The sequence below is a fragment of the Hypanus sabinus genome, unplaced genomic scaffold, assembly GCF_030144855.1.
Source record: "Hypanus sabinus isolate sHypSab1 unplaced genomic scaffold, sHypSab1.hap1 scaffold_799, whole genome shotgun sequence".
NCBI classification, from domain to species: Eukaryota; Metazoa; Chordata; class Chondrichthyes; order Myliobatiformes; family Dasyatidae; genus Hypanus; species Hypanus sabinus.
Window position 1 is genome coordinate 72,367 of NW_026781650.1, and position 13,544 is coordinate 85,910.

Consider the following 13,544-nt stretch of genomic DNA (forward strand, 5'->3'; position numbering starts at 1 on the left):
GTTAATCATGCCAAGTGGAAATAGGTCCAGGACCAGCCTATTGGCTCAGGGTGTCTGACACTCTGAGGGAGGAGTTGTAAAGTTTGATGGCCACAGGTAGGAATGACTTCCTGTGACGCTCAGTGTTACATCTCGGTGGAATGATTCTCTGGCTGAATGTACTCCTGTGCCTAACCAGTACATTACGGAGTGGATGGTAGTCATTGTCCAAGATGGCTTGCAACTTGGACAGCATCCTCTTTTCAGATTTCACCATCAAACAGTCCAGTTCCACCCGCACAACAGCACTGGCGTTACGAATGAGTTTGCTGATTCTGTTGGTGTCTGCAACCCTCAGCCTGCTGCCCCAGCGCACAACAGCAAACATGATAGCACTGGTCACCACAGCCTCAAAGAACATCCTCAGATTCGTCCGGCAGATGTTAAAGGATCTCAGTTTCCTCAGGAAGTAGAGACGGCTGTAACCCTTCTTGTAGACGGCCTCAGTGTTCTTTGACCAGTCCAGTTTATTGTCAATTCATATCCCCAGATACTTGTAATCCACCACCATGTCCACACTGACCCTTTGGATGGAAACAGGGGTCACCGGTGCCTTTGCCCTCCTCAGGTCCACCACCAGCTCCTTTGTCTTTTTCACATTAAGCTGCAGATGATTCCACTCGCACCATGTGACAAAGTTTCCCACCGTAGACCTGTACTCAGCTTCATCTCCCTTGCTGATGCATCCAACTATGGCAGAGTCATCAGAAAACCTCTGAAGATGGCAAGACTCTGTGTTGCAGTTGAAGTCCAAAGTGCATACATTGAAGAGAAAGGGAGACAGGACAGTCCCCTGTGGAGCCCCAGTGCTGCTGACCACTCTTTCTGATATACAGTGTTGCAAGCGCATGTACTGTGGTCTGCTAGTCAGGTAATCAATAATCCATGACACCAGGGAAGCATCCGCCTGCATCACTGTCAGCTTCTCACCCAGTAGAGCAGGGCGGACGGCGTTGAACGCACTGGAGAAGTCAAAAAACATGACCCTCACAGTGCTCGCCGGCTTGTCCAGGTGGGCGTAGACACGGTTCAGGATCGACCTCTTATCTTCGAAGGCAATGTGCTGTAACTGTACAGGGTTCAAAGGCTGTTCATGGAAATTATTCGACGATTGAATGGCTTGTCATATGAACAGTGCTTCATGGCTCTGCGCCTGTATTCACTGGAATTCAGGACAATGAGGAGTGACCTTACTAAACCCTATCGAATAGTGAAAAGACTTGATAGAGTGGATGCAGAGATGATGGTTCCTCTGGTGGGATTGTCTACAAGCAGGTGATCCTACTTCAGATTAGAGGGACACCCTATTAGAACTACCAAATAACCATCAAGTCCAGGAGCTTTAAATGATTGTTTGGACAGCATAGCTTTCTGAATTTCATGCTCAGTACTTGGAGCATCAGGCATCTGTTGATCTTCAACAGTAATTTGAGGAAATTTAATCGTATGTAAAAAAAAAACATTCATTTTTGAGGAATCTGCAGGAAATTGAGATTTATAAAGATCAGAATAAAAATCCAGAAAAGTATTATTAATGTTTTCATGGTTACTTACTTATATCCCTATTATCTTTATGAATCTTTAAAATTTGTCTTTTAGCTGTCCTTATTTTTATCTCCAAAAATATAAACTGACTTTCAATTTAAGCAAATATCCTTCAATAGGATAAGTTAATAATAAATTATATTGCGATTGTAATTCCACTCTTCTTTTAAACAAATCAATATTTGGAGAGGTTGCATTGATGTTATCTAAATCTTTAATTTGTTTAGAAGTTTTATCTAATTCCATTTTTTTCTTTTCAAATATTTTCATAATTTTTTTCAAGAATAGCACAAGTACTTCGAAGTAACACTTACAATGCCTCATAAAAGAAGAAATTATCTTAGGGTTGAAAATTTTTGTGAATAAAAAAAACCCTACTAAGTAAGAAAAGTGAGGGTAAAAAAGAAACACATTGGGGGTGCAAACCTGGAGCCATGCGTCATACAAAAAGCTTCTAAAAATAAACATCAAACCACCAACAAGAATATAAGAGGTATCAAAAAATACATTTAGACCATGGAGGAAATCTATCAGTTAACTAAAATGACAATAACGAGCAAATGAGATCCTTCTCTTCTCAAAATCATATAAAGGTTCAAAGGTTCGACTTCTAATTTTCTCCAAGCTAAGACACAGCATCATTTGAGAGAACCATTGTGACAAGGTAGGAGCTGATATATCCTTCCATTTCAGCAAAATGGCTCTCCTAGCTATCAATGTAACAAACGCAATAACATGTTGGTCAGATACAGAAATACCATGGATATTTTGAGGAATTATTCCAAAAAGCACAGTCAATTTATTAGGTTGTAAATTGATTCTGAGTGCTTTAGAAATTGTCAAAAAAACTGACTTCCAAAACTGTTTAAATGTAGAACGTGAACAGAACATGTGTGTCGATGTAGCTATCTCAGTTTTACATCTATCACAATACTTGTCAACGTTGGGAAATATTTTGGAAAGTCTCTCCTTCGTCAAATGGTAACGATTTACAATTTTAAATGGAATCAGTGAATGACTAGCAGAGATCGAAGAAGAGTTAACCAGCTTCAGAATCTGTGTGCAATCCTCCCATATGAAAGTCAAATTGAGTTCCTTCTCCCAATCCTGTTTAATCTTAAGTAAAGGATGCTTGTCCCGTTGTAATAGTAAATTGTAAATTCTTCCAACAAATTCTTCCATTTTGTCTGTTTATTCAGTTTAGCTGTATACGAAATAATCTGACTATATAAATAAGCTTTTAGTGTATCCCAAATCACTAACTTTGAAATATTTCCTGTATTAGTAAAGAGAAAAACAACCTTTTATCTGAGTTTCAATAAACTCAACAAATTCTGAACTGTGTAACAAATGTTCTGGAAAATGCCATAGTGGTCTTGTAGAAGCAACATCTTTCAGTTCAAATATTAGGTCTAAAGGGGCGTGATCAGAGTTAACAGATCCTCGAATATTTATTATGAACATGTGAAAAGAAGGAACATTCTCTATCACTAGAATGCATATGTTTCCAAGTTTCAATTATGCCATAATCTATTAAAAAGGAATTAAATAAGGAATAAAAATAAGGAATTAATAAGTGATGCAAAATGATTAGGTAGTTGATGTTTGGGTGATGACTTATCCATTAGAGGATTTAAACAAGTATTAAAATCACCACCCATTAATAGTATATTTAGATCAGGTAATACAGCTAAAACAGCTTTAAAAATGAGGGATCATCAACATTTGGTCCATATATATTAACCAAAACCATTTTCCTGTTGTAACTTTTTCCTTTAAGAATCAAAAATCTACCATTAATATCAGCTGTAATATCTTCCTGGTTGAAATGAATATTGGAATCAATAAAAATAGAAACACCTCTAATTTTACTTTGAGAACTTGCCTGAAACTGAGGACCCTCCCAAAATTTAAAAGAGCGGTTTATAACACATAACCTGATATGTGTCTCTTGTGCAAAGATTATATCAGGTTGGAATCGATTAATAGCTTTAAATGTTTTCTTGCACTTAATAGGATGATTCCAATTTAAAATGTTTAACTATTTAAATATCATCATGAAACTTTATATCTGAAGATGTAGTTAGACGCATGTCAGGATAAGGTAGTCGAGAATGGCGGAGATAAACAACAATAATAATCATTTGTGTACGCTCCGGAATTCCATAATGGGGATAAAAATAAGAAAAGGAAAAAGGAAAAATAAAGAACACCCAAAATACAAAGCCTAGAAATAAGTCGATATCAATTGACGTAAGCCGCAAAGAATGCATAAAATGCAATTATAAACTCCATCTGCCTGAATAAAAGATAAAAATGAAAAACGTAACCTCTGGCGCCCTCTCCCGGATATAGAACTCATTACATTCGATATACAGTTCATTTTAACCGAGCAAAAGAAAACAGTCATTAGATATGACCTTCAGTTTTGAAAATAGCCTACATAATATTAGATAAGGAGAAAAAGCAAGTCCAAAAAAATCTTGAAGTATTTGCTCAGAAGAAAAACAATCATCATCTTTAAAATATCAAATCCATCTTGAAAGCATAAAGAAACCCAGATAATTACTTAAAAGTTCTTAACAAAAGCATATGAAGCAAAAAAAAAAAGAAAAAAAATCTAGATGGTTCAAAGTTATCTACTGTCTTTCAACAGTTTCCTCACGATGACTACTAAGGTTAAAACCACAAAACCAATCTATTTCAGAGATAAAAGTACATTTTCAGGTAAAGACTTTCTATAGCCATCAAATCTTCCGATTTCATCACTCCTTACATCGTAAGGCAACCAAACTGTTGTAAATCATTCAGCTTTAGGTTTCGGACTCATCAGGGAGAGAATTAATAAAACGCAATGCTTCAGCTGCATCATCAAAAAGACAAACCCCAGAATTTTTGACGAAAAGCCTTAATTTAGCTGGGGATTGAACAGATGGATACAACTGTCTTTGATAAGCCGTACGCCTTACAGCAGTGAATCCAGAACGTTACTGAACAACTTCATGTGAAAAATCTTGGAAGAAGTGAATTTCAGAGCTTTGCAATTGAAACAACCTTTGTTTTCGAGCCAGCTTAATAATGCGGTCTTTGTCTCTGAAATGAAGAAAATGCACAACCACATGCCGGTCTTTACTTTGACCCAAGGATTTTAAGGAGCCGATTCTCTGAGCCATTTCGATCTCCTGGGGTTGCGGGAAAGCCTCCGGAAATAAAGATTGAAACATGTTAGCAAAGTAATCCAGTGTGTCGGCAGATACTGATTTCTCTTTTAATCCAACAATTTGAATATTGTTCCGAGGAGAGCGAGCCTCCAAATCCAGGATCCGTTGTTGAGCATTTTCCAAACGAGAAGAAATATCAGCCGCATTTCGACTAACCTCTTGAAGATCAATGCTCAGAGTCATTTTTTTCCTCCAAAGGGAGAAATCTTTCTTTTAGTTGAGTTATATCAGCAGCGGTATAGCTGATCTGAGACTCTAATCTATTTACCCTGGTTGGCTCCTCTGAAGTCTCCTTGGCCTTCTTAAGCTTACCGTTACCGACGTCGGGATTCTTTTTAGAGCTTCTTAGGTTAGACATAACTATAACTATCGCTCTACAGGATCCGACTGAATAAAGTTGAAATTTCTGAGTTTAAGTCGGAAAAGGGAGAGACTGATAAAAGAAACTGTGTCTTACATGTCCACAAGCCGGATACTTTCTGCGGAGCATTGATAAAGCTTGTAGAGTGGAAAAGGACATATACCGAAGATCTCATTGCTTGTTTTGGCTTTGTTATCAATGTAACCCCCAGGTCGCCTCAGGCTCGCTCAGCTCGTTCTCGTCTAGGGGGAGCAGCCTTCGGCCCAGCCAAACTGGGTAATCAGCTGGTGTGGATGCTGTGTGATGTCCCCGCCTCACCCAAAAATAGACAGTACACCATATGCGATTAAATGAGTACAATTTATAAAGGTTACTATAACTAAGTGATTAATAACGATACAGTATACATGAAGAGAAAAAATAAAGAAAAGGCGCCAAACTTGTCAAAGTCCAAACCACTTCGTGCACAGCCGTTGGAGCTCAATTACTGAAGTCTTCTGTCCACCATTCGATCCCCTCCGAACTCCTCGACTCGCAGCTCAGGACCCTCCGAACTCCTCGACTCGCAGCTCAGGACCCTCCGAGTGGTCAACAAAGCACATCTAGCTTCATCCCCCCTCCTCGGAGTACCTCCTGGCCTCGGACCCCCCCCGCTTGGGGTCCGTTCCTCGCCCAGCTTACAGCATCGCGTCCTCTCTTTCAACCCCCTCGCGCCGATCTCCCCAAAAGCCCGTCAACAAAAGCTTACAGACTCAGAAGAAAGAACATTAATCCCCTTTTGGATCACAAAGGAATACAATTCTCCCAGCACTCTCTCGCAACAAAGAAGCATTCCTGCTAGTTAACAAAACAAAAGAAGCACTTTTGATTACATACACAGAAACAAAGAAAAAAGAAGAAATCCCCTTTACATCTATTAGCGTGTACTATTATTTCAGTATCTGTATTACTGGACGACCATCAGAGAGTGCACTTGATTTATTCTCCCACCTGGTTCCATCTGTTCATTCCCTGCCCATCTTGTTCAACCTGTCCAGTCCGTATCCCACCACCTCATGATATATATCAACCAGCTTTTTCAACCTCTGTCCAGTCTGTATGCCATCACCTCAATGATATATATCAACCATCTTGTTCAACCTCTGTCCAGTCCGTATCCCACCACCTCAATGATATATATCAACCAGCTTGTTCAACCTCTGTCCAGTCTGTATGCCACTACCTCAATAATATATATCAACCATCTTGTTCAAACTCTGTCCAGTCTGTATGCCATCACCTCAATTATATATATCAACCATCTTGTTCAAACTCTGTCCAGAATGTATCCAACCACCTCAATGATATATATCAACCATCTTGTTCAAACACTGTCCAGTCTGCATGCCACTACCTCAATGATATATATCAACTATCTTTTTTAAACAATTTTTGGACTGCATCCCAGTGAGATATTTCAGTAATCTTTCTTCCAAACTTTGTCTTCATTGTGAAGTTTTGTTTTGTTTTGCACCTTTTCCAGGATAGGTTTTTTAGATCTCTAGGAATACCAGAGTTTTAATCGAATAGAGTTTGTGGCGGGGAGAAAAGCAGCCATTACAATTTTCCTTCCCTGTTACAAAATGGCTGCAGTGTTAATCTTTGTCATAATGGAATCCATAGCATTTGATGTTGAGTTTGCTATTTCCTTTTTGGTTAAATTCAGAGAGCCATTTCCTCCGTTTCCAGGGTAGGAACCCGGCAGAGCTGTAAGAAGAGATGCACATGTTTATCGCTCTGTAATCATCACCTGGCAGGGTAGAGACAGTGGCCTCAGGGGCAAATACAACAGAGTGATAGTGGAAGGAAAGGATGCTGTGAGTATTGACTGTATGGGATGTGTTACATCAGGGTCTGAATAAACTCAGAACGAACAAACTGGGTGGGGTGGCTTTTACAGTTCAGGGTGGCAATCAGTTACGATCTGTATATTAAAATGAAGAGGTGGAGTAAAGCTATAGTTGTAGGAAATTTAATGTAAGAAGAGGAAAATAATGGAAATGCCCAGCAGAACGACAGCACCTATAACAGACCCATTTCAGTTATTGGGTCTTCCACCATTTCTCCTTTCAGAGATGTAGCTTGATGTACTGAGTTTCCAGCATTTTCAATTTTGTAATATTACATTAGGAACGTTTTTTCCTGCTACTCTGTGGGAAACATGGCAACAAATTGTGCTGGGCAAAATCCCACACAGCAGGAAGATTGTGATCAAATGTGCTCGGTTTAGCTGCTGGGGTCCGGCTGAAGTGTATCCGCATCCTCTATACAGACCGGGGAACCAGCCTGAGCACCGGCCCCGGCAGTGTGTCATTAGGTTCCAATTCCGCCTTAGTCACGGCAAATTGCCGGCACCAAAGCATCTTTGTATGGGTGATGATATTGGGCTGGTGACTCTGAGGATATGGAACTGGCAGTATACGGGCTTCTGTCCAGGTTGGTAATTCGACAGCTGGGATCGGAATTTTCTCAGTCTGCGGTGAAGCTGAAATCCAGGGATGTTGGACATTGGTTATCGGAAGATCACCGTCTAAATTGCCCACTAGGACATCATATCAGTCAAGTATTTTGGAGATTATTTAAGAGTTAACTAGGGAGTTGGGTGAAGTTGCGCAGTGATGTTGTTTGTCTGAACTTTGGTGAAGTCTGTAACAAGTTCCTGAATGGCAGCTGATCGGGAAGGTTCGGTCACGTGGGATTCACGGGGAGCTGGCGATGGGATTCACACCGGGCTCCAGGACAAGAAGCAGAGGGAGATGATTGAAGACGGTTTTAGCGAAAGGAGGCCTGTGACAAGTGGGATGAGTGTGTCAGTGTCCAGACCTCTGTAATTCATTATTCATGCCATTGATTTTTATAGGGATATACATGGCACGGCTAGCAAGTTTGATACTAAATTTGGGAGTCTGGTTGATATTGCAACAGGTCACAATGAATTTGAAAGGCAACTTGATTAGTTATGAAGCAAACACGAGGAAATCTGCAGATGCTGGAAATTCAAGCAACACACACACAATGCCGGTGGAATGCAGCAGGCCAGGCAGCATCTATAGGAAGAAGCATTGTGGACATTTTGTGTAGAGACCGTTCGTCAGGACTAACTGAACAGAAAGATAGTAAGAGATTTGAAAGTAGGAGGGTGAGGGCAAATGCGAAATAATAGGAGAGGAGCGGAGGGGGTGGGGTGAAGCTAAGAGCTGAAGGGGTGATTGGCAAAAGGGATACTGAGCTGGAGAAGGGATCATGGGATGGGAGGGGAGAACCAGAGGGAGATAAACAACAGGCAGAGTGATCTGCAAAGAGAAAACAAGAAAGGGAGGGGTGAAAGTAAGTAAATCAGGAATGGGGTAAGAAGGGGAGGAGGGGCATTAACGAAAGTTAGAGAAGTCAACGTTCATGCCATCAGGTTGGAGGTTACCCAGCTGGTATATAAGGTGTTGTTCCTGCAACCTGAGTGTCTCTTCATCTTGACAGTAGAGGAGGCCATGGATAGACATATCAGAATGGGAATGGGACGTGGAATTAAAATGTGTGGCCACTGGGAGATCCTGCTTTCTCTGGCGGACAGAGCATAGGTGTTCAGCAAAATGGTCTCCCAGTCTGCGTTGGTTGTTTATGAAAATGGTCTGAGTAATGGCGAATGGTTTTCAACTTGAACAAGTGAAAGTTGGTGCATTTGGACAGTCAGTCCAGGGTGGGGCTGGGATGGTGAATGGGAGAGCACGGAGTGTTTTGGAACAGACTGTGAAACAAAAAAAAAATCATTCATATGCAATGCAGAATACAATGCTGATAGAGAGCAGATACATGGCTCCTACATATAGGTTCAGCTCTGATACAGGGTCTTCCACCTGAAATATTAACATGTTGAATAATTCCAGCACTTTGTTTTATTTATTTTAAATATTTTTCACCAGATGCTGTTTTGGATGTGTGGATTGTGTTTTACAAGGGGCCATGTAACTATCTGATAATAGCCAGGTGATATGCTCAAAGAAATCTTGACACATCACTCCCATTCCAAGACACAAGATTGGTTCCTAAAACGGAATTGCCTGCCATATAGCGTGTAGATACCCCAGAAAATCCTGGCCCATTGTACAATGCATGTAGAGCGGAAATGGACATTGTGTGACTGTGGGTGGATTGGTTCAGGTGGATCCGGCCACGTCAAGGCTTCAGTGGATTGGCCCAAGATGATTGGAACTGTTTGCCTCCGTTTAAAAACAAAACAGTGTTTTCCTTTATACCCAAATAATGTTTGACCCTCCTGTTATTTTTTTTTGTCACAGAGCAGAAAAAACTGAAAAAACCTCTCCACAAAATGGATCAAGTTTCGAGCAGTGGAGAAGATCCAGTGGCGTCAACATCGGGAAAGAACCGGGGTATGTTGGCGAAGTATTTAAATTTTTAAATACTCTGCTGATTCTGTGCCTGGGTTTAATTCAATATCAACAATTTACGAAGTATTTGTGAGCAGAGAGATGAGAGAGAGAGAGTTGACATCTCTGGGGGAAATACAGTCACACGTGGAAGGAGTAGAGTTACTGTCTGCTCCTGCTCATCTAACAGATTGTGATGCACATTAAAATAGCGAGTTACTCCAGAAGACAAGACAAGACATTCTGCAGATGCTGAAAGTTTTGGGCAATAAAAAGACACACAAAATATTGGCAGAACTCAGCCGGTCAGGCAGCAACCGTGGAGACGGATAAGACGAACCAGCCCCAACGCTCGAAACCTGGGCCACATAATTCCCAGTAACCAGATCGAGCATCAGGTGCCTATGATTAAGCCCCACTGAAAGAAGGGACAGCTGGAAGACCCAGAGTCCGGATTCCACGGACCGGACCGTGAACCGGGACGGGGACTTCACCGACTGGACAATAACATATACAGTATTTATTTTGGGCAGTTTTTGGTGATCTTTAGATTCCAGAGAGAAAGATACTGCCCATTATGGGGTCAATAACTTCTTTAATGCTCCCCATTTTCCCCACAGGTCCAAGCTCAGAGATCACCGAGCTCCTGGCAAGCTGGAACGATTTCCAGCTGCTGCAGTTGACGGACTTCTACCGGGACAGGCTGGAGCAGGCGATGGAAGGAGGGGTGTCCGGAGTGAGCCTGGCGTTAACGGCCGAGAATCAGTTCAGTGGAGAGGAACATCGGGTGAGTGGGAGGGAGAATGGGTTTGAATTTTCACACATCACAGGACTGATGGGTGTCATAACTCTCACTCATCGGATATTAAATTAGATAAAAGAATGACTGGGAAATAAATACTGTACCTGCAATCACAAACATGTGAATCTGAACCAGTGATAGAAAGGGGTGAAAAGACCCAGCGGACTGGTGGGTGGCTGCTCAATGTTCAGAGTGAGTTGAGCAGGTAACAGTTGTGTGGGCTTAGAGTATTAAATGGAAATATGACAGGAGGTTTGGGTTTCGGAAAACTGTGCAGCGTGACAGAAGGATGTCAGTGAGAACCGGGACATTATCAGTGGGTGCCACAGGAGCTCGAGTGTGTTCTGTTCTGGGTGGAGATGATTGTTTTACAATCTGTCGCTGCAAACGTGTGAATCGGGGAATATTGCCATGTTGTAATGTGTGATCACTGAATAATCCTCCACTGGAAAAGGCAAAGGAAAGGCATCAGGTGTCAGCCGGTAATCCACTGTCATGTTGGACACTGGCGGACTGAGGAGATGAATCACATCATCTTTTCCGCAACTCTCCAAGACTGCTCTGTCTGTTATAAAAACCCTCCTGACGTCTTTATTCATCTGTGCTCATTATTTTCTGATTTCTGTTTTACACGTGAAATCCAGTGAGGAATTATTTATGTATTTGGAGCCACGTCAATGAAGCGGGTACAGACCAGCCAGGATCTCACAGACTGGTGGACCAGGTTCACGGTGAATGTCCCTCCGTGTGCTCTGCACTCAGAATGTACAGTCCATGTCCAGACAGGATCAGCACCCGTCCGGGTGACTGCTCAGTGCGATCCCGTTACAGAGCACATCATTTACTACTCATTCTCTGTGTGAATCTGTCAGTCCCCAATATGTTCAACGTTACTCTTCACAGAAAATCTCTGATCTCGCTGATAAGGGAGAGTGGGCGGACAGTTCTAAACTCCTCCTGAGCCTGGTGATGGAGAAAGGCTCCCGCGCCCGGAGGGTGATGTGGGAAACCTTTGTGAAAATGCGGATTGGTGTCCCAAAGTTGGACAAAATACTGAAAGAAATACAGGAACATGGTATGATAGTATCAGAGATTAATTTAATTTTGGAATCAAACATTACGTACTTATAATTTGAGGAATTGAAACGTGTCAAATTGTTTAAATCTGAACAGGTTGTGTACCGGTCCATCAACCCTTACCGGAGATTCCCAGGGAGCTGAAAGGTAAGTGAAGAAACCGCTGTTTCCACCGAAGGTTGATGTTGTGTAGGACCATGTCGTTGTTGAGCCTCGGGGATTTGACCAGGTAAATGTTCCACCGTGACACAGCGCACAGTGAGACACAGGGAAAAATATTTGCTGGAGGGAGAGTTTTCACAGGACAGCATGAGGAACAACGCAGAGAGTTGGTGAGTTTGCTGAAAGGGATCACTGCTCTCTGGGTCCTGCAACTACAGATCCCTCCACCGGGGTTAGACTGGAGAAGAGGGTCATTTGAGGAGTCTTACTCCGAAAGGTGAAATCATTTCCCTACATACACCCAACCCCCGGTACATCCTAAATTTCTTTTCTAAACTCCCTCAGATCCTACAGGTCATCATTTTTAGAATTATGAGTCCATTGAAGTTCTCATCACAGAATAAAAAGGATAATTTAATAAGAAAATCAGGTAACACCCAACTGCTCTGTTCAACCCCAAAGCAGCATATGAATTCAGCTGAGTCCACAGAAGCTGAAATTCATGTGTGCCGCTTTGTGTGATGGACACTGTGGAAGGGTGAGAGATGGGAATTCTGACAGGGAAACCGAGGGTTGAGGGATTGCGGCAATTAGCCTGCAAACTTGTTCTTCACTGCTCTTCATGCTGTTTGCCGAGGAAACAGACACGGCAGTGACATTCCCACACCCAGTTCTGTAAACGAAAGATTCTCTTCCTGATTCAATGTTTTCCTATCTCACTCAAATTATATTGAGTAGTTTGCCCACACTCTCGCAGCAGGGTCCTGACACCTTGTGAGGGCCTACACATACCTAACGGGGTCCTGACACACTGTGAGACCCCACACATCCCTAGCAGCGTCATGACACGCCATGAGACCCCACACAACGTGACAGGGTCCTGACACACTGTGAGATCCCACACACATCCTTGGAAGAGTCCTGACATGTTGAGATCCTGCACACTCCTGACAGGTCTTTCAAACTCTGTGTAATCCTTCACACACTTGGCAGAGTCCTAACATACTTTTACACATCCTTTCAAAAGTTTGTGTTCATTTGTAGTGTAACTGCAATTAACTGTTTCCACAACTCATCCAGACCCTGTCGTGCATTGACATCTGTCCTCCACTAATTCAGGACCTCAATACTCGGGACATCGCCATCCCTCTCCATAACTGAGATCCACAGTCTTTATGTCCAGAATATTCTCCCACTGACAATCCAAACTCTTGCCCAGCTACATTTTCTCCTGCATAGCCGGGTTGACGGAAGATACAGATTAAGCTAATAAACCTCGTTGTAAGGCCGGCTGGGTCATGCAAATGAATATGATGGGATGGTTGGTTCTGAAGATGTTAGTTCAGTGGAGAGTGTATTGTGTATCAAGTAGTTGGTCCTCGAGAGAGGATCAGCACATGGAAGTGTGAGGTTGCGGCCTATATGAAGACTTGATCGAGAGAGACAGAATTGGCAGTTCGATATTCCAGAATTCCGATATTTCAATTTTAAGGGTGAAGTAAACTGGTTGGGGTGGTTTAATAACTGATCTGGGGAATTTCATAGCTGCACTCAGAAAGGGCATACTGGGGATTTCAAGCCTGGGGCAACATGGTGAGAGCACAACAATAGGACAGATACAATCACTGATGGGTTGTTTACTAAGCATCTCCCAGTAGTCATCATGAGATAGAGGAACTAATATATCGGCAAATTCTGGAAAGAAGCAAAAGAAGCAAGTTTGTTGTAGTAAGTAATTTTAACTTTCCCAGTGTTGATGATGGCATTACATTTTCTGCCTTGTGTTCCTTACGGCAAGAATATTTTAGGAATCTCTGGTGGTGGGATGTGGTCAGAGAATAATGTGTGTAACGTGTGAACTAGAGGAGAGGACATACTGCAGCTGCTATTTGGATGAAAGCCTACAAGTTGCTCAG

The 13,544-nt window shown here is 42.1% G+C and overlaps 1 protein-coding gene across 1 annotated transcript in view; it reads left to right on the forward strand.

The window, feature by feature from the left end:
* LOC132390168 (NACHT, LRR and PYD domains-containing protein 3-like) overlaps positions 1 to 13,544 on the forward strand; it is an 85,606-nt gene that overhangs the window by 52,704 nt on the left and 19,358 nt on the right. Inside the window, exons 3-6 of the mRNA XM_059962775.1 lie at positions 9,498 to 9,590; positions 10,208 to 10,374; positions 11,293 to 11,464; positions 11,563 to 11,613. Of these exons, the coding sequence (XP_059818758.1) occupies positions 9,498 to 9,590; positions 10,208 to 10,374; positions 11,293 to 11,464; positions 11,563 to 11,613 (483 nt within the window). The remainder of the gene's footprint in view (positions 1 to 9,497; positions 9,591 to 10,207; positions 10,375 to 11,292; positions 11,465 to 11,562; positions 11,614 to 13,544) is intronic.